The following is a 23,006-nucleotide window of genomic DNA, read 5'->3' as shown; positions in this document are numbered from 1 at the left end:
CAAGCCTGGGACGAAGTCTCTGTGCCCATTATTAATTATCTCAGTAGGATGGAGTTCTAATGGAGTATCTCCATCAAAGAACTGATGACTTTCTTTTTACACTGTAGTATTTTTCAATTCTGGAGTCACTGGTCATCATGTTCAGGTTTCATGTTGCACCTACATCATGCAGACTGGATTTGTTTTGCCTTTTCCCTTATTCCTTTCTTTCTTTCTTTTTGATAACAATCTTCTTCACATAATTGGCTTATCTACAATTCTATTCAAAATTCAGGGACTTTGAGAAGAAAATGCAAGTCCGTGATCTACTCTTCCATGTGGCAGTGACAGCATGACAGCTGTTCACTTGTAATGTGGATTGTATTAAGTCCTTTGGTCCCCTGTGAGGTTTTCAGTGACCTAGAATGTTTTCCAAAATCTTGGGTTTGAGCCTTCATAGTACCTGCCTGCTTCGGAGTGAGAACTTACATACTGTCTCGGTGTATAGCATTCCATGCATGAAATAAGCTGCTTGATAACTAGCATCAACTCAGTCTTAGTGACTTGGCTTCAAAGGACATTCTGCAAATTTCCTGCAACAATGTAACAGAAAAGTAAAGGTAGGAAGTAGAGATGTACCTTAGTAGAGTCTTACCTACCAAGACAGAAGCCCTGAGTTCAGTCCCTGATGCCACATAATACTGGTGTGGTAGCATAAGCCTTTAATCTCAGCACTCCAGTGGTAGAGACAGGAGGATCAGAAGTTCAAGACCAGTCTGGGATGCATACGACCAGGTCTTGGGGGAACAGAGGGTAGGGAACAAAAGTATAAGGATTCAATGCAAAAATATGAGGTCATGACTTCTTCAAACAGTATTATTGGATTTTTCCTTTTTAATATTTACTGAATATTCCATTTATATCTGTTATGTTACATGTTAAGGGAACTACCTGGACCCTAGTTCTTTTGGGAACATAAGTCACTAAACACAGTTAATATAGTCTCATTAGCTGCAGAAGCTGACTGATCTGTGAGTTAATAAATGCTAGCTTTTGTGTATTATGTGCTCACAACTTCTGTAACCAAAATTTTGCAGTGGAATATTTGAAAACTGATGTAGTGCATCCTTTCATTTTGCAGTTGGGGTCATTAGTATGAGTCATGGTGTAAGAACCCATAACGAAACATTACACAGCCTGCCAGAGATAATAGTTCTCTGTTGGGAAACTATTCACAAACCTAAAGTTCCCATGCTATGCTCTTCTCAGTCATTCACAGGGTTGAAATGTGCTTTGGGGAATGCCAGTCCTCCATATGGCCGACAGGATTTCCTTATTGTAATTAGAACATAGGAAGGCATCTCGTGGCTTAGAGTGAGGAAATGTGAGGTGGGAGATGACTCCATAAACATCTGAAAGGAATGTTTGCAAAGTGCAATCTTCACCTCTCCACAGAACTTCACTTTCCAACCTGTTCTCTGCACAACTCTTTTTAATGACTTGCACTTGGTATGATGCCATTGTCACCACTGAAGCCTTCATAAAAATATAGCCCAGCAAAACTCATTGCTGTATGTACCTGCCATAAGGAGACCTCATGTTAAAAAAAAAAAAAAAAAAATCTGCCCTTCACGTCAAGAGCATTAAACACGGACCTAACCAGGTTTAGGTCTAGGAAATGCTAGTCAAACTAGCAAACTCCTAAGAGGTATGTAGAGTAAGGGTGCACCATCAGCAGAATTCAGGGTAGCAACATTTGTGATGGATTCCTTGTGAGCAGTGCCCTAGAACTGTCCTATCTGAGCCCTTCACACTCTGCCATGCACTTTATAAATTACACTCTTAGTTCTTTTTCTATGTCCACCCTTTTTTAAAAAAAAATCCATTTCTTTTATTTTTAAAGAAGAAGTTTCTATTATGTCTCTGTAATGTTTCATTCTTTGTCTTGTTTGCTGCCTGAAGTCCTTCACCGAGTGAGGGGGAGCATTAATTAACTAGCTCAATGATGCAAACCTTGCTTCACTACCAATGTCTTCACATCTATGCTTGGTCCATGGTGTGTTCATCGTAGCTCCTCTTAGTGGTTGATGTTTTAGCCCAAGTACATTGGTGTTTGATAAGCTGGCATCTCTGTAAAATTAGAATATCATATGTAAGCTCATATGTGGAATAAGAGTCCAATATAGCTATAAACATATGGCTTGCTCTGTGAAATGTTCTCTTTTTTTCTTTCCCGGGGAGTTTTGAAGAAATATACAAGAACATATGTCCTGTCCTAGGACTGACTGCCAGACTTTTTTCTTAATTGTGGTTTGAGATTTCAGATCATTAACTGGACACATCTGCCTGAGTATGTTTTTCTTTAAGTAAAAGAAAAGAGAAAAACTTTGAAGGCAGCTATCCCCAAAGTATAATTCAGCATTCTTAGTTTTAAAAAAAAAAAAGATTTAATATCCTCACCCTTAAAACCAGGCAGAAATCCTCCACACTCAATGCAATCATTTTTTGTTAGTAGCTATGCATTCCTTGTGTGGGGTTGAAAATATGGGATTCATTTTCCTATTTACTTTATAAGCGTGTATTTCTAAGTGATGCTTAGTAAATGTATGGCTTAAGGGGAAAGAACTTTAAAGCTAGAACTAAGGGATTCATTTTCAAACTCTCTGCTGTCATTAACTGACTGGGTAGGACATATAACCTAGTAGCCTCAATTCCTGTATGTAGAAAATGAATGATAAAAGTGTCTCGCTACCTTGCAAGATTACCATGAGCCTTGGATAAGATGATATAAGATGAAAGAGTGAAAGCTATTAGAAACACATTTCCTGTCTGGGGTCAAATGAGCAGTCTACTTGATGGCAGAAGCAGCAGTTGTCGTGCTCAAACATTCTCCACCCTGTGAGATGATTAACACCCTCAGACTCTTCCCAATGAGTTCTGGGAGCCCAAGCATATTGGACACCTACTTGGTAATGGGTACTCTAAAATTCCCGATGGGCCCTTGTATTTCCACCTTGTGCTTGGTGTAGTGATGTCCAGTCAATTAGTGCCCTTTGCTTCTAGCCTATGTGTCCCTGATGCCACCTGTTTCATCAGCAGAGAGGCGTACGGTAACCACCTTTGCCATCAGTCAGCCACACAGGTCTCTCCTGTCTTCCTGCGTAGTCCTCAAGAATTCCAGCTCCTAACCTCCTCTTCCTGACTGGCTTGCTGGACACTTTCACAGGGCAGGAGCACCAGCTGGGTGGCTGAGGTGGAGCTGTTCTCATGCATGGAGGTCTCTGATACAGGTTCCTGTGGAGAGTGCAAGCTGAGTTCTCATGAGACATCACATCTGGCTCCTCTGGCTTTTTAGGAGTTGTGAATTCTAATCATACCATAACTGTGATTCTGGATGGGGAGCTGAGGGAAAGGAAGGGTGACATCATGGCTAATGACTGGGCAACTGTATCGCACTGAGGGGTGACAGGACACTGACTACCTCACAGAGAGAATAGAAATAGACACATACAGGGGCTTTTCTATTTTTCCTTGTATTTTTTGTGTGAGAGAGGGGAGATGGACATGCATGCTACCCTTCATGTGTAGAGAACAGAGGAGTTGTGAGGTTCTCTCTCTCCCTCCACCTTTATGTGTGCTCTGGGGATCCATTCTACTTGCTGTGCCCTTGTGCTGGCCCGCATCCCAATCAGCAGAGGTCACAGTGTTCTGGACAGGTGACTGTTGTTGCTCTTGTTTATATAGCTGTAGAAGGCTGTGGCTGTTACTGCATTTTCTGTACCCCTTAGTCTGGGATTCAGCCTAGAAAGGTTCCAGAAAACCTCTTTTTCTCAAACAGCCCCTTCTCCTCTAATCCAGCGACTGGACATGAACTAACCCTCAAAACCCCAACTCAGCCCCAGAACAAGACTTTAGTCCCAGGAATTGATGCAGTAACCTTGCTGGAGCTGGAGAACATGCCTTAAACCTTGTACACATGACAGACAAGTGTCATTTATTGAGCATGAGCTGATCTAAGGGCAGGACTAAAGCTGCCCACTGGCTTTACCTTCATACTTGCTCTGGTTTCCAAATGTGGTACCATATAGTAGACTCAAACAAGAGTTACTGTTAGCAGCTGCACTTTCTCCATTACTTAGTTTTGATATGACAGATGATATACTTGAAATTTTTTCTAGGCACAGCCATTAATTCTGTGTACATCGACTTGATTTTTCAATCTCCTCAAGAATGTAAGATTTATTATTCTCCCTGTCAATAATATCTGACTCATTAGTAGAGAAAAATGGATGGTGTTCCGTGATATCAGGCAACACTGAAAAAGAGTAGACCTGTGACACCGGGCAACACTGAAAAAGAGGAGTAGATCTGAAAACATTTTCGAAATCAAACCAACAAATAAATATGTATTGAATTGCCATAATCGTGAAATGTTTGCTATTTGGGCAGAACTGAGCTTAGCTTTTCTGATTTTCATTTTGCAGATAATAGGACAGAGGGAGTTCTATTACTACAGACTGGATTTTGCCCTTCAAGAGAGGACTAACTAATAAGAACATTAGGGAAAAGTAATTATTGTCTAGCAGTGAAGGAAAAGGGCACAAGCTCTTCATGGATGGATGTCTGAGAAAATGATTAGGCTAAAGTCAAACTGGAGCTCAAATCCATTGTGCCTAGTCAAAAGAAAGATTCTATTATTAAGAAAGGTCCAGTCTACATGGAGGCTAGAATAGGGGACCAAGGTCACAGTGATCACTGTAGCCCAACCAGCTGTCGTGTAGAGAGCGATCGAGCCTGAGTCATCCAGGAAGTCAGCTCAAGAGACAGACCTTGCTGTGTCCAAGGAAGGTGTGTGGCACCTTCAAAATTGTGACACTAACCTTTCTCACAGTCTGCACTGGTCACAGGATCTGATTTTAGGTAGTCTTTAGTGATGACAAGACTATAAAACTTGAGGCCTTTTTTTTCTTAATATCTCAAATTATGTACTAATTAGATATCTTTTGAAATATTTCTAATTTAGTTAACATATATAATTCTCTAATGCTAATGTTCATCTACACAAAGTATTTTTAGGACCTACAAAGTGATGCCACCAGGAGAGGCCATCTCTAACTCATCCTTCTGTAACTTCACTAAGCTCTCCAATCTCAAATTGTTAGAGAAAATAGCTTGATTTACTGATTGGCTAGTGAAACTCTCTGAGGTTTTATTCTATGAACACATAGATAATGAGCAGAAACTCAGTAAAGATAGTAAGGTTAACATGTTAGATGTGGTAGTTACTTAAAAACAAATATTTTAAACTAGCTCAGCTAAAACAGGTAGGCCAAGAGGACCTGTTGGATTGTCTCATGGAAACCAAGATCACAAAGGACATGTGAGAGTCATTAGAGACTCAGAACCAGGAGAGGGTAACTAAAGAAGTGAAGCCACATGTGTGTTAAACATCCATACACTTATCTCCACTTTTTTTTTTCATTTCTCCAAGAAAATCTCTCTGTGTCAAACCCTTGCCTCACCATGGAAGTATAAATAGAAACTAAAGTCATGCAAGCTCAAAGTACAAAGTGAAAGACTCCAGCTGGCCCCACTGGGACAAGTGTTCCCTGCTAGTCCATTCTGCTGTCCCAGAGATGATGCTATATAGTTTCCTGCTGAGGAATTGCTAAGGAGACAGAACCACGTGGTGTGGCTGCTTTAAGCAGACATTCTAAACATGTATCCCAACATAATGCTCCCCTCAAATGGAGATTCTGTTTGGAGTACAAATGCAAATAAATAAATAATATGGGCATAGTATATGGTTTTAAATATGAGGAAAAATAGATATACTATATTTTGTTTCCTCATTGTAGGAAAACAACTACAAATTAAAAATTTTTAGTTGACATCTTTTTTTTTTTTTTTTTTTTTTTTAGATTTTATTTATTATGTGTACAGTCTTGTTCCTGCATGCCAGCAGAGGGCACCAGATCTCATTCAAGGTGGTTGTGAGCCACCATGTGGTTACCGGAAATTGAACTCAGGACCTCTGGAAGAGCAGTCAGAGCTCTTAACCACTGAGCCATCTCTCCAGCCCTTTAGTTGACATCTTAAGAGTATTTTAGATTTACTAAGGCCTTAAAAGTTTCTTTTTATATTTTAATTTGTTATTAGATTAATTTATTGAGTGTGAGCCTGTGTGTGTGTGTGTGTGTGTGTGTGTGTGTGTGTGTGTGTGTGTACTCGTGCAGGTACATGTTTAATGACCTGCAGAAGTTGGTTTTCTCCTTCTAGCAGGTGGGTCCTAGGGATCAAACTTACCTAGCTTCTCATTAAGAGCCCCCAGCCAGTAAGTCAATCATCCAGTCCAAGTCTTCAAAGCTCCACATGGGACCAGATACTGAGGAACTTAGCAGATGAGTTAAGTGGAAATCTCATCACCAGAGATGCTGAAGAAAGGGGGAGGGATTTGAGGAGCAAATGTTTTCAAAAAGGGAGAGAGCAAGTTTGGTTCTGGAGACTTGACACTGATGTTGAGCATGGTCCCAGTGGTTTAGACATAAAGACTCACCTTCACTAAATGGTAGCATGGGTCTGTGAAAAGAAGCCAATTCAAGCTCATGTCTTTGTTGGAAAGCAGACACGCACTTACCCAGTAGACCAGGAGACCGTGATACCCAGTCATCTCAGCTTGGCAGGATGGTTTTGTGAAGTCTTCAGACCTCTGTGATCAGGGTACAGAAACACAGTTTGAGTGGTAGTGCTACAGTGAAGTCGAGATGGAATTTCTCATCCACTCAGAGACAGCGTGTAGCTTGAACACAATACAAGAACTTATGGGTAGCCCTGGGAACAGTAGATGAAGAGATAGTAAGCACACTGAGCCAATTTTCAACACAGCAAGCTGGGAGGGATGCTTGCACACAACACACAGATGATAAACCCATGCCAGAGTTCAGGGCCTGCTAGAGTCAGCCTCTAAATCAATGTAGGAAATGCATATAACTGTAAACCCCAAATGGGACTGGCCTTGATAGTAATTTAGGGAGAAAAGTTCTAGGGATCTAGGAGCTAGAATATGATAAAATTACAAAAACAAAACAAAACAAACAAAACTGTAGGGCTCATGTAATTTTGGTTGAACTTAAGAAAGAATTTTACCTAAACCCAGTTTGAAGCGCTGCACCCTTAAGTGGATGAAGAATTGTTAAATCTTTCCCAGGAGCCACACTGATAGAATGTGTATCCAGAAAGTGGTAATGAGGAAGTTACATTATTGGGTTTTCGGTGTTAAATTCTGTATTTTTCTGCATCTGATACACCTGAAGGAGTAGCACTTATATTCTCGGGTGCTAACTCTGTATCATGCCACCCAAACTGCACAGAAACCACACACTTGGACAAAGGCCACTCCCCCAAGTCTGATGAGTTTAATGGCTAGAACTGTCATTTCATTGAAACTGGCACATTCCTTTAATCCCAGCCGAAGCAGGTGGACCTCTATGAGTTTGAGACCAGCCTGGTCTACAAAGTTAGTTCCAGGACAGCCAGAGTTACACAAAGAAACCCTGTCCCAATGCCCCCCCCCCCAAAAAGAAAATAGATATTTCTGAATGCTGTTAAATTTTATGTCTACATTACTAATATGTTCGGGAATTTGGTGTAAGCTCCATTTCAGGCAGATTCTAAGCATTTATCTCTTCCTTTAATTATTTAAATAAGCAGTATTTTCAGATGGAGACTGGAAAAGCTCCGTATTTATTTTTAAATGGAAGAAGGTGGTTAATAAAAAAAGTCATTGTTTCTCAAATTATGGATTTAATTCCTGTGCCTAAAAATTGCCCCCTGCTAGCTTTAGACTTCCTGCAGAACTAACAGACGAGAGTCTAAAGTTGGTCCTTATCAAAATACTGTGAGTGAATAATCTAGAAATAAGTTGCAGCTCCTAAAGGGCGTAAGTAAGTAACGTCTGCATGCAAAAATACACACATATTGTACTGTAGATTAATGACAGTACATGTAAATCACAGCAACTTATAACCTAAAACTGTTGGCTTTTCATAGTCTACTTACTTGATGTTATCTATTGGTTATCTAATTACAAGGTTTTTAAATTATTCTATTATAATTATGAGTGTGTGTGTGTGTAATGTGGGAAATTACCAATGCAGAGCCAGGTAGAAATACAAGGGATTTTAATAAGGAAAAGCCTTACTTACAGTCCCTACAGCAAGCCGAAAGGAAGCCGAAAGTGACCAGCCACCTGACCACCTCTCATTCTACATTACTCTGACCATGCCCTCGAAGGCATGGTCAGGCACACCCCAAAGCAGGCCTGGCTACAGCTTCCTGTGGGAGGCCAGCAGGCATTAGATCCTTTGGAAATGCAGTTTTGTGACATTGTAAGCCACCCCATGGGGTACTGGGAACCTAACTTAGGTCCACTGGAATTGCAGCAAGCATTCCTAATTATAGCACTGCTTCTTAGCCCCCATGACAAGGGCCTATATCAAAGTACAAAGGGTACCAGAAGTATAGAGATAGCTCACAAAAGTATCAATAGATGTTTCATTTTGGAGATTTGAAATCTCTTGTAAATGACAGAAGTTTCTATAAAATGCTTAGGAAAGGTAGAATGCCTGGGGGAGGGGGGTGAAAGTGCCAGCTGCACAAGCATGAGGACCTAAGAGTGAATCCCTTGCACTCACATTTCTTTAAAAACCAAGCATTTCCTAGAATGTCTATAACCCCAGCACTGTGTGAGGCATTCTGACAGCTAACATAGCTGCAGTGAGAGACTGTCTCAAAGGAATACAGCAGAGAGGGCCAGAGCAGAAGACCTGATGTCCTCCTTTCCTACACAGTGCCAGATGCCTTCTGTCCTTTCTCCTGATACCAAGCACTTGTCTCAGAAGTTACCATGAAAACATTCCTCACTCCACATTACAAGCTTCTAATCTGATAATGAACACTGGTGGTCAGAGCAGTTCCCCAGCATAGCTGAGCCACTGCTGTCCTTGATGCTAGAAGATTGAAAAGCTCTCTTGGAGCATGAGGTGCTGGAGAGCAGAAATGAATCAACAGCATGGAACTAGACCCATCCACATACAAGTGGCTTCTCGCTGCATTTGGTTTTCTTTACGGGGCAACTCCCAGTGAGTTATCCAGGGACGATACTGTCAAGACCCTTAAGTAGTTCCTGGAGACACACATAGTGCCATTCTTGTTTATATGTATACAACATTTTTTCCTAAACATGTATTCCTATGATAAAAAAAACAGTCTATAAATTAAGTATCCTAAAAGGTTAACAGATACCAGTAACTGCTCATAAACTAAGTTCTCAAGAGTGTCTCTCCTGCTATCTTAACTGTATGGTACTCTATTACTGAGCCATGTTTGATCACAAGAAGCCCAGAAAGCAAAAACCTCAGACAAAGGGAGATGACTCTATTGCAGATTTTACAGCAGTAAGGTGAGACATGGTGCAAAATCATGCATAGTTCTTTTTCTTCCTTTTCATGTTTATTGTATGTGGAAGCCAGGGTTTAACTTGCAGGCATCAGCTCTGTCCTTCCATCATAGGGATCAAACTCAGATCTTCAGGCACAGTGTTTCTGCACCTTTACCTGCTGAGCCATTTTACTAGTCCAGGATCTCGCTCCTTACCCAGTGTTCCTATAAAGACGCTGTGGATGAAGAGCACACCCTGTGCGCTTCGCTTTAGCTTTTTCTCCTCACATCAAACCAGAAAAGCTGTCAGAGCTAAACTTTGTCAAGAACCTGCATTCATTCAGGCTGCTTGTGACAAAGAGAAGCCTGTGGTTAAAGAGAACACAATCTGTGTTGCCCTGCAGCTTGGGTTGGGCTGGCTCCTTAGCCCAGGGCTCACACTTCTGGAGGGTGTTTCTCTGCCATGGAGGGAGGTCACGTTTCTTTGTAGCATCCAGTGATTGAAAGGCCATGCATTCTTGAGATGTTGCCTTCTTCTGGCTCTGACTGAGGGATGTTCTGTCTCCTTGAGGACACTGAATTCTTTATCAGCTCCTGACACACTGGTTTTAGTCCATTTTGTGTTGCTACAAAAGACCACACAGTGAGAACTAGGAAGAAATGAAACGTCAAAATTCTGAGTGTGGAGAAACTTTCAGATTAAGGGACAAGCGTCAGGCATGGACCTCCTTGCTGCATCTAATGGGTGGGGGGGGGGGTTGAGAGCAGAATTGTTCCTGTGTACAGGAGTGACAGGAAGCAATAGGCAGTAGAAGGGACTAGACTCATGGTTTTGAGAAACCTGGTGTGATGATAACAGGATGATTATGTTTACTCACCCTCTCGGCTCTACCTCCCAACACCCTTGCTTTTAGGGATTGGGTTTGTAACACTTGAACTTTGGGGACACGTTCTAATGAGGCTTCTAACTTTGGCTTACCCGCTTTCAGATGTGCTCATCAAGTCTGTCTCTGGAGTCTTCATCAGACCCTGTTCTGAGAGTTAGGAAGAGGCTTCCAACAGCTTTCTTCCTGCTACTGTTATCTCAAACATCCATTTGTAGGGTAGCCAAAGGTCCTTCTTTGTCAATCCAGTAGGCCCAGACAGTATTAGAGCTGTACCCATTTACTAGTAAATTTTCCAAAGACTCCCATGTGTCCCTGGTTAGCCTGCTTAATTTTTTCTGAATATTTTTTACTGTTATATTAGTCAACAGAATAAATCTCCTGCACTTAAAAGCTCGTTTCAAAAAGGAAAATAAAGTGATATCTGTGTCGTAGAAAACAAGCTGACAACTGTAATAGTATCTTTAGCCTCCTCAGCATTGATTCATAAGCTATTTCTTTTATCCCACAGTGTGCTGGTACCAAGGAGCTCTATCTAAGAGTAACTTTAAACACCAGCTTCTCTCTGTGATCTTATGTCTCTGCTGAGATCCAAAGCGCTTCCTACTGTTTCCTTAGATAAGTCAATAATATTTAATCCAATCAGAAAATTCAATCACAGAGACTTTGAAGCCAAGTGTTATAGAGTCCCTCTAAATACATATGATGAAATTTTCTTTTTACAGATGCAAGTACTGGCATTATGATGAAAACCTGCTCACTTCCAGCGTTGTCATTGTCTTCCATAATGAAGGATGGTCAACCCTCATGAGAACAGTACACAGTGTAATCAAAAGGACACCAAGGAAGTATTTAGCAGAAATTGTGTTAATTGATGATTTCAGCAGTAAAGGTAACCATGGCTATTGACTTGACACTTTGGCTAGAAAATTCTGACTAGAAAATAAGTCAATTATAAGTATTACTAAAATGTTATTTCAAAATAAGCTTTTAAAATGAAGGGGATCTACAGATATGTTACTATATTATCACTGTGCCAAGCACTATATATGTCGTTTTGTTTGATCCTAACAGTAACTTTTACAGTATTATAATTATCTCTATTTTATACAGGAGGCTCAAAGAAACCACATGACTTGCCAGCAGTCTCAGAGGTAGTAATTAACTGCTAGATTTAAATCCATGAGTTCAAGACTGTCTTCAAGCATTGTCAGCTGCTGTACCAAGTCTGTGGGGCTTGGGTTTCACAAAAAAATTGAGCTATAGGAATAACTCACTGAAAGATTGAAAAACAGGATCATGTATATTTTTCGGAGTCACCTGAAGCTCCAGCCATAGCTCTCAAACGGAAATCCATGAACCTACCTCACAGACTTCATTTTACACTTGAACAGTGATGCAAATTCTGGATTTGTCCTGAAAATGGGAGTATATTAGTTACTTTTTGAGTTGCTGTGACAAAATACCCGACAAAAGCACCTTAAGAAGAACTGGGTTATTTTGGACTACAATTTGAGGGTACATTGGGTCCATCGTGAGAAAAGGGAGGGAGATAAATGTTGATGCTCCGCTCATTTTTTCCTTTTTCAGTCAAGGACCTATGACTGTGGGATGGTGCCTCCTGCATTTAGAGCTAGATCCCGCCAAGTTCTCCCATTAACCATTATACTGGCCACACTGGGTTAGGTTTTCAATACAGAACACGTCTTCTCCAGCTCATTTTATTCTGTATCTGATTTCAAATATTAAAAAGAAATAGTTATGAAGGTTTTCTACCTTTTGTATTTATTCTTCGTGTCTTTCACATCATGCGTCTACACCCCATGCTTTCCCCCACCCCCTTTTATCTGCCCTGTGCCCTTGCAACCCTCCCCCAAAATAAAATAAAACTCAAGAGAGAAAAAGGAAAAATCAATCTCATCATGGAAACTGTAGTGTGACATTGGATCACATGGTAAACCCTTTTGTCCATTCATCTGTACTTGCAAATGTTCATTGCAGTGAGTCATTAGTCTGGTTTGAGGCCTCTGGTTTCTGCTGTACCACTGGTGCTGAGCCCTCACTGGGACTCCTTTTAGTTATCCTGCTGTTGCCCTGAGTCATGGAGATCCTGCAGCTTTGGGTCTACAGGTCTGGGCCCATGAAGGCTTTTTGTTTTGTTTTGTTTTGTTTTGTTAAGAGGAGGAAGAAAGAACATGTGGGGACTCCTGTAACCCAAGCTAGCCTTGAACTCTCCATGTAGCTACAGATAACCTCCCAAGCACTCTCATCCCAGGCTGCACCTGACTTGCTCTTCATTCTTTTAAAGGAGGCAGTTACAGTATTTAGCCAAGTGTTGCATCATCTTGGTTCAGCTTGGCAAGAGAGTGATCAAGTGGTGATTTTCTAGAGAAGTGAATTTATTTTTAAAATTAATTGTGAATAATTTCTTTCGATACATTATTTTAAGTTAGATATATATTCTTAATTACAGAAATGTAGAGGTCATATTGTAGCCCAGATCCTAAGTCAGCATGCAAATGAAAGTGGCATGTGGCTTCTTCAATGCAAATCTGCATATTTATTTATTTCTGCTTGTCACAAAACAATTGGTGTTTTTTTAACTGACTGAAGATTTCAACTACTTAGTGAGAACAGGATGTTTGCATTCCAACAAATGAGATTCACGTTTTTCTATATAAGGTGTAACCACCAAATCTGATGTTAGGGTTGAAGATGGGACATGAGTACCATAAAAATACCTTTCAGAATAGCTAATACAGCTTCCTAAATTGAGCTTCCTCCAGAGTGCAATTCAGAACTCTCCACGTTTGGGCAAACTTTTGCTGCTTCTTCAAGGACATGACTAAAATGTTGATGTGCTCACAATTGCTAGCCCTAGAGAAAAAGGAAAATTTTGATTTATTTCCTTCTCTCACTTTTTTGCAGCTGATAACTTTATTCAATTATTAACTTTTAATCACTCTAGATGTATACTTTAAATGCTTAGCTAAATTAAATATATTGAACTTAGATATCTTACCTTGGTTGCAGTTTTTATGACAGAAATGCTTTTATCAAAAATAGTCATTTTTCTGCAAGACAAGCATTTGGAAATAGACTTTAAGGAGCTGAAGATGGCCCACTGCCATCTCTAAATCCAGTTCCAGGTGATGCTATGCCCCCCGCTGGCCTCCAGGAACATAGCGCACATGCCATGCACTTACATGGAGGCCAGCAAACACTCATATGGTGATTTTTAGGCCTATAAAAAAATCTAAATCTGCAAAACTACTTTCTGAATTCTCCTGCCTTGGTACTGATTATGAAAACTTTACTATTAATATTTAATCAACGTTATAAAAAGAATAGATACTTTGCCTTCCTAAAATAACTTTTTGGCCCCAAAAAGAACAGAGGACCCTGATGCTTGAGGTATTTGTGCATCTGACTTTTTTTCTTTTACTTTTTTTAAATTTAAATTAAAAACAGTCTTATTTTGTATATCAGCATCTGACTTTTTCACGTCAGTGCGTCTTATAGCTCTGACACTCAGGCAGGACCTGCTTACCTCACAGCAGGTAGAAACTTTCAGACTCCCCTGGAACCGGAGTTCAGAAGGTCTGTAATTAGTGTTCCCAATCTCAAAACAACATTACAATCTTTTGCTACTAACTTCAGGAAAATTGTAGTATTTGGTTACTCAGGCCCAGATAAAAACTTGGCTTGCATCTTGCCCCAGTAAAAAAGGAAACCTTGAAGTTTTAATTTTTATCTTAGGGACAAAATAATACGAAATCCCTTAAAGGATCTAACTACTCAGTTTTAAAGATATATTTATTTATTATGCATACAGTGTTCTGCCTGCATGTATGAAGAGGACACCAGATCTCATTACAGATGGTTGTGAGCCACCATGTGGTCTCTGGGAACTGAACTCAGGATCTCTGGAAGAGCAGCAGCCAGTGCTCTTAAGCGCTGAGCCCTCTCTCCAGCTCCATAACTACTTTTCATAACCATTATGCTTCCGGAAATGACAGTGCTCTCTCTTAGCCAGATTTGGGCCCTTTAAACAGAACAGGCTCCTCCCCATGCTGTGCGGATTAGGCTAAAGTGGCTTCAGATGGAACAGCCCCAGATGCTTAGAGGTCTGAAGCAGCAGAGGGTTTTCTCCGGCCTGCCTTAGAGATCTGCTGCAGCTCGGTCCTACATTAGGGTCTGCATAGGGTTTTCTCGGTGCTACATTATGTCTGTATCAGCAGAGCAGTTTTCTCGGTTCTGCTTTAGGGTCTGCTGCCGCCCAGGGTTTCCCAATCCCACTGTGTGTCCTTCAGGGCATTCCTGTCCCTGCTTCTCACATGACACACCTACACAGTAGCCTCAGCTGTGTACTACCTACACAGAGATGGAAAAAGGAGCAGACAGAACAACACTAGTGGAGTGACTCTTAAGGCTACTGCTCACGAGTGACCCACAGTCTTTCTGCACAAACTCAGCCTGGCATACCTGGTTTGTAGAAAGGCAATATTCACCTAGAAAGTGGCAATGGGTACTTGGAAGCCCAAATACAGTCTAGCACAGTGTGAGGTCACAAGGAAGCCATTTGTCTTGATTGAGAGTCTAAATTTGAAAGAACAGGTCACTCACTTCTGTACAGTAAGATGGATTTAAGGTATGTTTTTAAGAAACATGTCCCAAAGACAGCCCTAATGGAATTAAGAAAGACTTTGGGGAATAGTAATGTAGGACTGCACCAAGCTTTGAAGAAAAAAAAAAAAAGGCAAAAGTTCTTTTACAAAGAAAGAAACAACTGATTTTGAAAGGGAAAATCCCTGGGTGGGGGCAGTTCGTGCCTTAAATCTCAGCACTCAGGAGGCAGAGATCAGTCTGGTCTACAGAGAGAGTTCTAAGACAGCCTGTGCTATAAAGAGAAACCCTGTCTCAAAAAGCGCCCCCCCCCCAAAAAAAAAGAAAAGAAAAGAAAGACCAAATATTTTGACAAGAAAATATAATCAAGCCTGAGAATTTTACTTGTAAGAGTCATTAAAAAATGGTACCAAAATATCTCTCTCTCTCTTCTCTCTCTCTCTCTCTCTCTCTCTCTCTCTCTCTCTCTCTCTCCTCTCCTCTCTCTGTGTGTGTGTGTGTGTGTGTGATATCTTAATTCTGAAAGCCTATATGGGTGGGTATCTTGTTGGTAATCAACTCAGTGGTGTGGTGATGCGCATCTATAATAGCAGTGCTTAGGAGGCCCAGGCTGGAGGATCAAGAGTTCCAGTCTAGAGTTGGGGAGACGTAAGAGCACTGGCTGCTCTTCCAGAGGATTAGTGTTTGATTCCCAGCAACAACATGGCTCACCACCATTTATAACTCCAGTCCTAAGGGATACCATGCTGTCTTCTGGCCTACAAAGTGAATTCCAGGACAGCTAGGAGCTATACAGAGAGACCCTATCTAAAAAAAAAAAAAAAAAAAACAGTTCAGGGCCAGCCTCAGCTATATGATCTCTATCTTGAAACAAACAGAAACATTTAAAAAGTCTCCAAAAACAAGCAAACCATTAAGTATATGATCTAACATACCCATTTACCACCAGCTCATATCTAAATACAGCAATTTTTGGGTGGTTTTTGTACTGATGAGCCAGAGTTTTAACAATTTTTAGGACAATTTCTACATCCTTGGGAAGTGTCTCAGCAGGACTGGGAGCTTGTTCTAGCTGGTGAGCCAATTTCCTGGGCTCACAGTGATAAACAAAAGCTGTTATTTTCCAATGGGAAGCCAAGGTGCAAACTTTGCCAATTGTGCCTGGTTTTCATAGCCTAGAATTTACTCTACTAAGTTACAAACATATATATATATATATATATATATATATATATATATATATATGTAATTATAATAATTATAATTTAATTATACACATCCTTGTAATGTTAAGCTACAGACAAAAATGGGTCTTTTGATTGTTAGGGCCAACTCGGTGGCTAGCCTTCATCACAGCAGGACTGTAGTTTTCTGCACCTCTGTTGATGGGAGAATGGTGGCCCAGAAACAGAACGTTAAGCAGCCTATGCCCCGTGTAGACTCCAGGAAGTCACATAACAGAACCACCACTTCTTTTTATTTTATTTTATTTTATTTTATTTTATTTTATTTTATTGGTTTCTCTGTGTAGCCCTGGCTATCCTGGAACTCACTCTGTAGACTAAGGCTGTCTTCAAACTTACAGAGATCCTCCTGCCGCTGCCTCTCAAGTGTTGGAATTAAAGGCCTGTGCCACCACCACCCAGCTGAACCACCACTTCTTTCAACTGCAAAATGCTATATATTTTTTCTTTTTAATTTTTACATCTGACATTTGTAAATCTTAATATTCCTTTCATCTTCACAGGGATGCTTGGTAATTTTTATGCTACTCAATCCTCAGTAGGTATAGTAAGCTTACAACTTAACTTGTAACACTTTTTGCCTTCCATCTTCCTTTGGTGTGATGGCACAGGACTGAACCCACGGCCTCATAAACGCTTTGCAGGTCGTCTACCACTGACCTACACCTCCAGCCCTTCCCTTCCATTGTAACAGATTTAACAGTCAGTCTGATTCATGTAAGATTAGTGACTACACAGCACATCTGTATCCAATCTTTATTTCTTGAGAGAGGGGGAAAAAAAGCTTCTATGTAAAAGTCTACAATATTGGCTGTGGATATTTTTTTTTAATTCACAGAACACTTAAAAGAAAAACTGGATGACTACATAAAGCTGTGGAATGGTCTCGTAAAGGTGTTTCGAAATGAGAGAAGAGAGGGTTTAATTCAAGCTCGAAGCATTGGTGCACAGAAGGCTAAACTCGGACAGGTAGGAAATGTGTGCTCTTCCCAGTGCCAATATGGTTTTGTTTTTTAATTATCCTTCACTTGTGTTTTGGTTTTTGTTTAATATAAATGAGAATGTTGGTTTGAAAAGATGATTTATATGGCAAAATTGGCTAAAATGCTAATTTACATTAGCATCTAATTTTAAATTGTGTGTGATATATGATGTATATGAGGATATATATGATATATGTGAGGAGTATTCTTTCACCCTGCCTCTTTTTTTTAAGGTTTTGATATACCTTGATGCCCACTGTGAGGTGGCAGTTAACTGGTATGCTCCACTTGTAGCTCCCATATCTAAGGACAGGTAACATCACCTTGCTTTTTTTTCTTTCCTAGTTGAAAAGTAAACCTTGTCCTAGAAGGACAAACATTATTCTCCTCTGTCATCCCCATTCCATCTAGTTTGTCAGGTGTGTGTGAGACATGTTTTCCTAGAGCTGTTTATTCCCTGGGTGGAGCTAGATGGATGTTTTGGGCTATTCAGATGTAGCCAGCCTGTATTTGGGAAAGCTAGTGTCCCCTTGCACAGTTGTCTTGGTATTCTGTTGAGACTTTCTCAAAGAATAGTATTAATTCCTCCCTTGAAACTGGATAAAGGCTCTGAAGACTTGAAGAAGCATGTCTTGAAATTAAACCTTTGGGTTTCTTGTGGCCTATTAGGTGATTACATGATTAAATGATTTAGATGATAAGGGCCTGCTATTACTAACTTCAAGTCTTCTGGTTCCTATGAAAACTTCTAGTTAGAAATAGACAATGATGGAAGACAGTCATCACTATCAATATACAGAAATGTCTAAAACACCAAAAGACAGCATCAGTCCCTAGTTCCAAAAGCTTTTGTGACTTCCTGTCCAGAATTCTAGTTTACAGTCTAGGTGAATGCAATGTATTCTTGTGGGAAAAAGCATGGGTCAGAGAAAGAACTGGGAGACTTCTCATCAGAGTGAAGGTGAAAGCCCATCATAAACATTGCACATGCTGACTGGTTTAATCGCCACAGCAGCCCTGCTGTAGAGAAGATTAGCTACACTTTGCAAAAACAGTACTAAGCCTAAGAAAAATGAATTTGACACAAACCTGTTATTTAATAAACTGTTAGACAGATCTCAGTGTTTCTTGACAGTTCAACATTTATTATAACTTGTGAAAAGAATGTGGCGAGAGGAAAGATAACTAACCCGGTAGCCAGCCACTGTCTCCAGGGCAATGTGGAAGTCTTCCCAGAACCAAGGCTTTCCAAAGGTTCCAGTGGAAACTCCTGGTATCACACAGTGGCCCTCCTGTGAGTTCATGTTGGGGAGAGAAGAAAGCTCTCTTCTAGAATACACTTCCCTCATATCAAGGCTCTGAGTCCCACAGATTTTCGTTTCTCTGTGCTCTCCATTTTGGGAGACCCATTTTCAACCCTTTCTGTTATGATGAGCAGGGTTTTGGGTCATTTTAACAACAACTCTGCATCCAATTGGTTACTCAGTGCTAGCATTTTACAAAACCCAAATGCAAGGATTTTTTTTTCTTCTATCCTCCATATTCTTAGTTCATTCCTTAAATTCCTTAACAGATACTATTGCATCTTTTTTGGCTTTCTTTTTTTTTAAGTGAAATAAAATACAGAGCATGAGGTTTTATTTTGGTTTAAGGGAGTTGTGTTGCTTTGTAATAAAAGGAGGGAAGAAAATTACGTGAAAGCACAGAAGGATATGTTCATAATAACTGCTTCCAAAGAATCAACAAAAAGTTGAAGGAAGCTGTTACAAATGTGCTGTCCGTGGGTGTACATACACAAAACCTTGGAGACATTTTGAATGAGGGACACAGAGAGAAAGCAGCAGGCAGAAAAATCTCGTAAATACTGCAGAGTTACTATGAGAAGAGCTGCCAGTAAAAAACGCCAAGTAAAAGGGAGAAAACACTTAGCAAACTCAGTGGGATGGCTCTTGGCCCCAGGTGTTTGGACAGCTAGGATAAACTCCCTTCCACTCTGCCCTTATGCTAACACAGGCCTTGGCTTTCCCGAGACCTTATTTTACTCTGTGCCCCCAGTTAGAAAATAGTTTCCTAAGGCAAAGTGAAACCAACTACAAAAGAAGTCGATGTAGTTAGGCTTGCTGCACTAGTCAGTTTGGGGTTCTTAAATGCGTTTTCATTTTCTGTAAATGTTTCAGAGCAACATGTACTGTGCCTCTAATAGATTACATAGACGGGAATGATTATTCCATTGAACCACAGCAAGGTGGGGATGAAGATGGTTTTGCCAGAGGGGCCTGGGACTGGAGTATGCTATGGAAACGTATTCCACTAAGCCACAAGGAAAAGGCCAAAAGAAAACATAAAACTGAACCTTATCGGTAAAGATTATTACTTTATATTTTTTTATGTTGAATGTTTTACCTAAGTCCTTTTTTTTTTTTCCTTTCCCTATGAACTGGTATAAATATATGGGCCCATGCATACGTTTCCATTTGATCTTGCTGCATCATCAATACAACACAGAACCATTTGCACTGTGCCGATTATAGATGTCATAAATGGCAACACATATGAAATTATACCCCAAGGGGGTGGTGATGAAGATGGGTATGCCCGAGGAGCATGGGATTGGAGTATGCTCTGGAAACGGGTTCCTCTGACCTCTCGCGAGAAGAGACTGAGAAAGACAAAAACTGAACCGTATCGGTAATCACTAAATCACTTACCTACCTCCTCCCTTTTCTCTGGTTGATGCTAATCTATTAATTGCTTGCCACGCTGAAAACTTGCTGTAAGAACTGGAGCTGTTCTCAATCCTGACAGCGCTTTGCTCCTTGTAGCTTCAAGGCTTTGAATTCACATTGGCTCCTGTAACAGCTTTTACCCTAAATGCAAGCCCCACTAATGTGAATTATACTCTTTCATTGGGGAAAAAGAAGTGAAAGGTGTTAGTAATTTGAAGCATTAGCAGGAAAGAAGGAAACAGCCTTTTCCTGCTGGCCAAAGAGACCAAACAGCAGAGTGTATTCTGTCCATTAGTATACAAACTGCTGACAGCTCAAGACTCACAATTTGCACCTTGAAGTCTTGGGTGCAGTCTTGACAGTGCACTAGCAAGAGATTTTTGGTTTCTCCCTTTTGTTTTATATGCTAAAGGTCTGATACTAATTTTGTATCAGTGAAATGTGATGAATACAAACACACGGCTTTAGAAACGTTGTATAGAATCCTTCGTTGCATGGTTCTTGAAAGAATGTTTGATTAAGAGAAGACTCCATCCCCAAATCGGCTTCTGTCCCTTCTTGTGAATCTTCAAATAGAATAATTGATTTTACTATCTCCTTTTCATCTTTCAATTGGAACATTTTATAGTCTTTCAAAAAGTGACCCCAAATGAAATGCTAGTGCAACCATGTCCATTGTATGTTTACTATTTATTTATTCATGTAATTTGTCCCGTGGTTCTGCTTTTATTCTCTTTCTCCCTGCCACACTGCTCGTGTCAGAACTCCTTGGGGGAAGTGCTTTCCTGTCATGGATGTGGGCATGTTGTGATCGGGACACTGAATGGCAAACATGAGGAAATTACAGAGCTTCAGGCTTTTACGGGACAGCTTCCAAATTTTCATTCAAAAACTTAAAGTTCAGGAGAATCCAGGAATCTTCTGCTGGCCTGTTTAAGCTCACAGATGCCTAGGAGAAAAAGCAAGGGTCCACTGCCTACCTCAGTGTGTCCAGCAGTTCCTTCCAGAAAGGCGTGTTTTGAAAGTCAACTAAGAGAGTTTGCCGGGGGGATTCGTTTAGTTAGCTAAGTCGTGAACATATTAAAGCAGCATCTTCAAGTATATATGGAGATGAATGGGAATATATTAAAAGAGCAGCGAGGTACAATCATAATGAAATAATGTTAAATGGCAGCTAAGTAAATATGACCTGAAAGTATAACCAGTGTACCAGCTTAGTGGTTTAGGCAGCGTATTTTAAGAAAGGCATAAGTAAACAGCTCTTGGTGGGATTTTCTGTACTAAAAATATTAACCTGACTCATTATCTGCTCAACATATGTTTGTTGACTGTTTACTCTGCACTAGCCACTATTTTAGAGGAGAATGACCTTTTCAAATTATGTTCCCTTGCTGACATGGTGACACCTGCTATTAATCCCAGCACCAGGGAGGCAGAGGCAGGTGGGCTTGTGAGGTCAAGGTTAGCCTGGTCTACACAGCAAGTTTTGGGTCAAGCAAAACAATATAGTGAGACCCTGTGTCAAAAATAAAAATATAAATAATTAAATATGTCCTTGTGTGATTTATATTATAGTAAGTGGTACACAAATTACACACACACACCTTTTCAAGGTGGAGCGTTAGTGTGATTGAGGAATAAGGAATTCTAACAGTATTTAGTTCCCTAAAGCTTGAGGATCGTAATACATTAATCATTTAGTAGTAAGCAGGAATGCCCGGAATGTGGTGAAATTATTCTGCTATCATTTCTTCAATAGTGGAAGTGGCTCCAAAAGTTACAGAACATTTTTTTTTTCTCTTTCTCCTAAAATGTACTGAACTTAAGATCTGTGCAAGAAGTCTACTCTTCGGTGCTCTCACCTCTGGGTACAGTGACAGTTGATGTCCCATGTCCTGTTCCTTATGTCATTCCTCTACTACATTTGCAAACTCGGAATGAACCGTGTTGTTCTTAGGTGATTTACACCATTGTTTGGTGAGGCCTTGAGCTATAAAATTAAAAAGATGGCAGATTGCTTCCATGGTGTATAGTTTCGCTCATCCCAGGATGACTCATAAATCATTGAAGGAGCAATCAATAGACAATGTCCGGATGGCTCTGTGTTTCGGGAGAGAAAGAGAAATTTTTATCTTAATTACAAAGAAATGTTTAAATCAACAAAAGAACCAAGGCGCCCTCTAGTGGTAAAACACCATAGTCTAAAGAATTATTTCAGAAGTTTTGGTAAATTGACGCAGAGCATATTCTTTTATGAAGGATTTACAGTTTCTTAATGTTTGGCCATCAGTCTTGTCTGTTCCGTGCACTCTTGCGCTGTATTCTTAAAGGCTGTCTGTCTGTATGTGAAGGGATAGTAGGGCTTTGTTTCTATAATTATTGCATCAGTGTCTTTTTTTAGGTCTCCAGCTATGGCTGGTGGATTATTTGCCATTGAGAGAGAGTTCTTCTTCGAACTGGGTCTCTATGATCCTGGTCTCCAGATTTGGGGTGGCGAAAACTTTGAAATCTCATACAAGGTAACATTTCACTCAAACAAATGCTGTTGTCTACCTAGGTTTTGAGGCAAGTTGTTTGTTGCCAGTGGTGGGGAAGTTTCGGGAGAGAGTGGTGGTGTCTGTGTCTGTGTAGCTCTGAGTGTCCTGAAACTCCATATATAGCCCTTGAGCTCACAAATAGCCATCTGCCTTTGCGTCCTAAGCACCACCATGCCCCGCCTCGTGTTTACTTACTAGTTACCCAACTTTTATGACTTTCAAATAAAGCTAGTGGGTTTTTTTTTTTCAAGAAAAAAAGTATATATAATGAATTTCCAAATTATTATGAATGTCTCAGTAAAGCATATCTCGTAGGATAATAAAGTAAAATGATTACTTGTCTACAGAACTCGGCCCAGAACTATGACCAACAAGCTTCAGAAATGGAAATAGCCTCTCTCCTACTCCCAGGCTTTCTGATCATTGGAGCCTTGGGTTATAGTAGCCTTTTGGAGGGCTGCATGTTGACTGTACTGACATAGCCATCGTCGATTGCTGTAGGACACGGTGGTAAGGACAGGGCAGCCACACAGTGACTGACATCCTCCTGCTGGCAGCGGAGGTGTTCTGCTTGGTCCAAGTCTGCCTC

The 23,006-nt window shown here is 40.4% G+C and overlaps 1 protein-coding gene across 2 annotated transcripts in view; it reads left to right on the top strand.

Annotated features, from left to right (window-relative positions):
* Galnt7 (polypeptide N-acetylgalactosaminyltransferase 7) overlaps window positions 1-23,006 on the top strand; it is a 128,312-nt gene that overhangs the window by 87,866 nt on the left and 17,440 nt on the right. Inside the window, exons 3-7 of one of the 2 annotated variants that reach the window (XM_027394087.2) lie at window positions 11,027-11,193; window positions 17,010-17,140; window positions 17,388-17,467; window positions 19,660-19,842; window positions 22,282-22,399. In XM_027394087.2, the coding sequence (XP_027249888.1) occupies window positions 11,027-11,193; window positions 17,010-17,140; window positions 17,388-17,467; window positions 19,660-19,842; window positions 22,282-22,399 (679 nt within the window). Of the gene's footprint in view, window positions 1-11,026; window positions 11,194-17,009; window positions 17,141-17,387; window positions 17,468-19,331; window positions 19,515-19,659; window positions 19,843-22,281; window positions 22,400-23,006 lie in introns of both variants that reach the window. The other variant, XM_027394088.2, reaches the window with a different exon arrangement.

The sequence above is a fragment of the Cricetulus griseus genome, assembly GCF_003668045.3.
Source record: "Cricetulus griseus strain 17A/GY chromosome 1 unlocalized genomic scaffold, alternate assembly CriGri-PICRH-1.0 chr1_0, whole genome shotgun sequence".
Lineage (NCBI taxonomy): Eukaryota > Metazoa > Chordata > Mammalia > Rodentia > Cricetidae > Cricetulus > Cricetulus griseus.
Note: the sequence above shows the minus strand (reverse complement) of the source record. Positions and strands in the feature narration are given on the sequence as shown.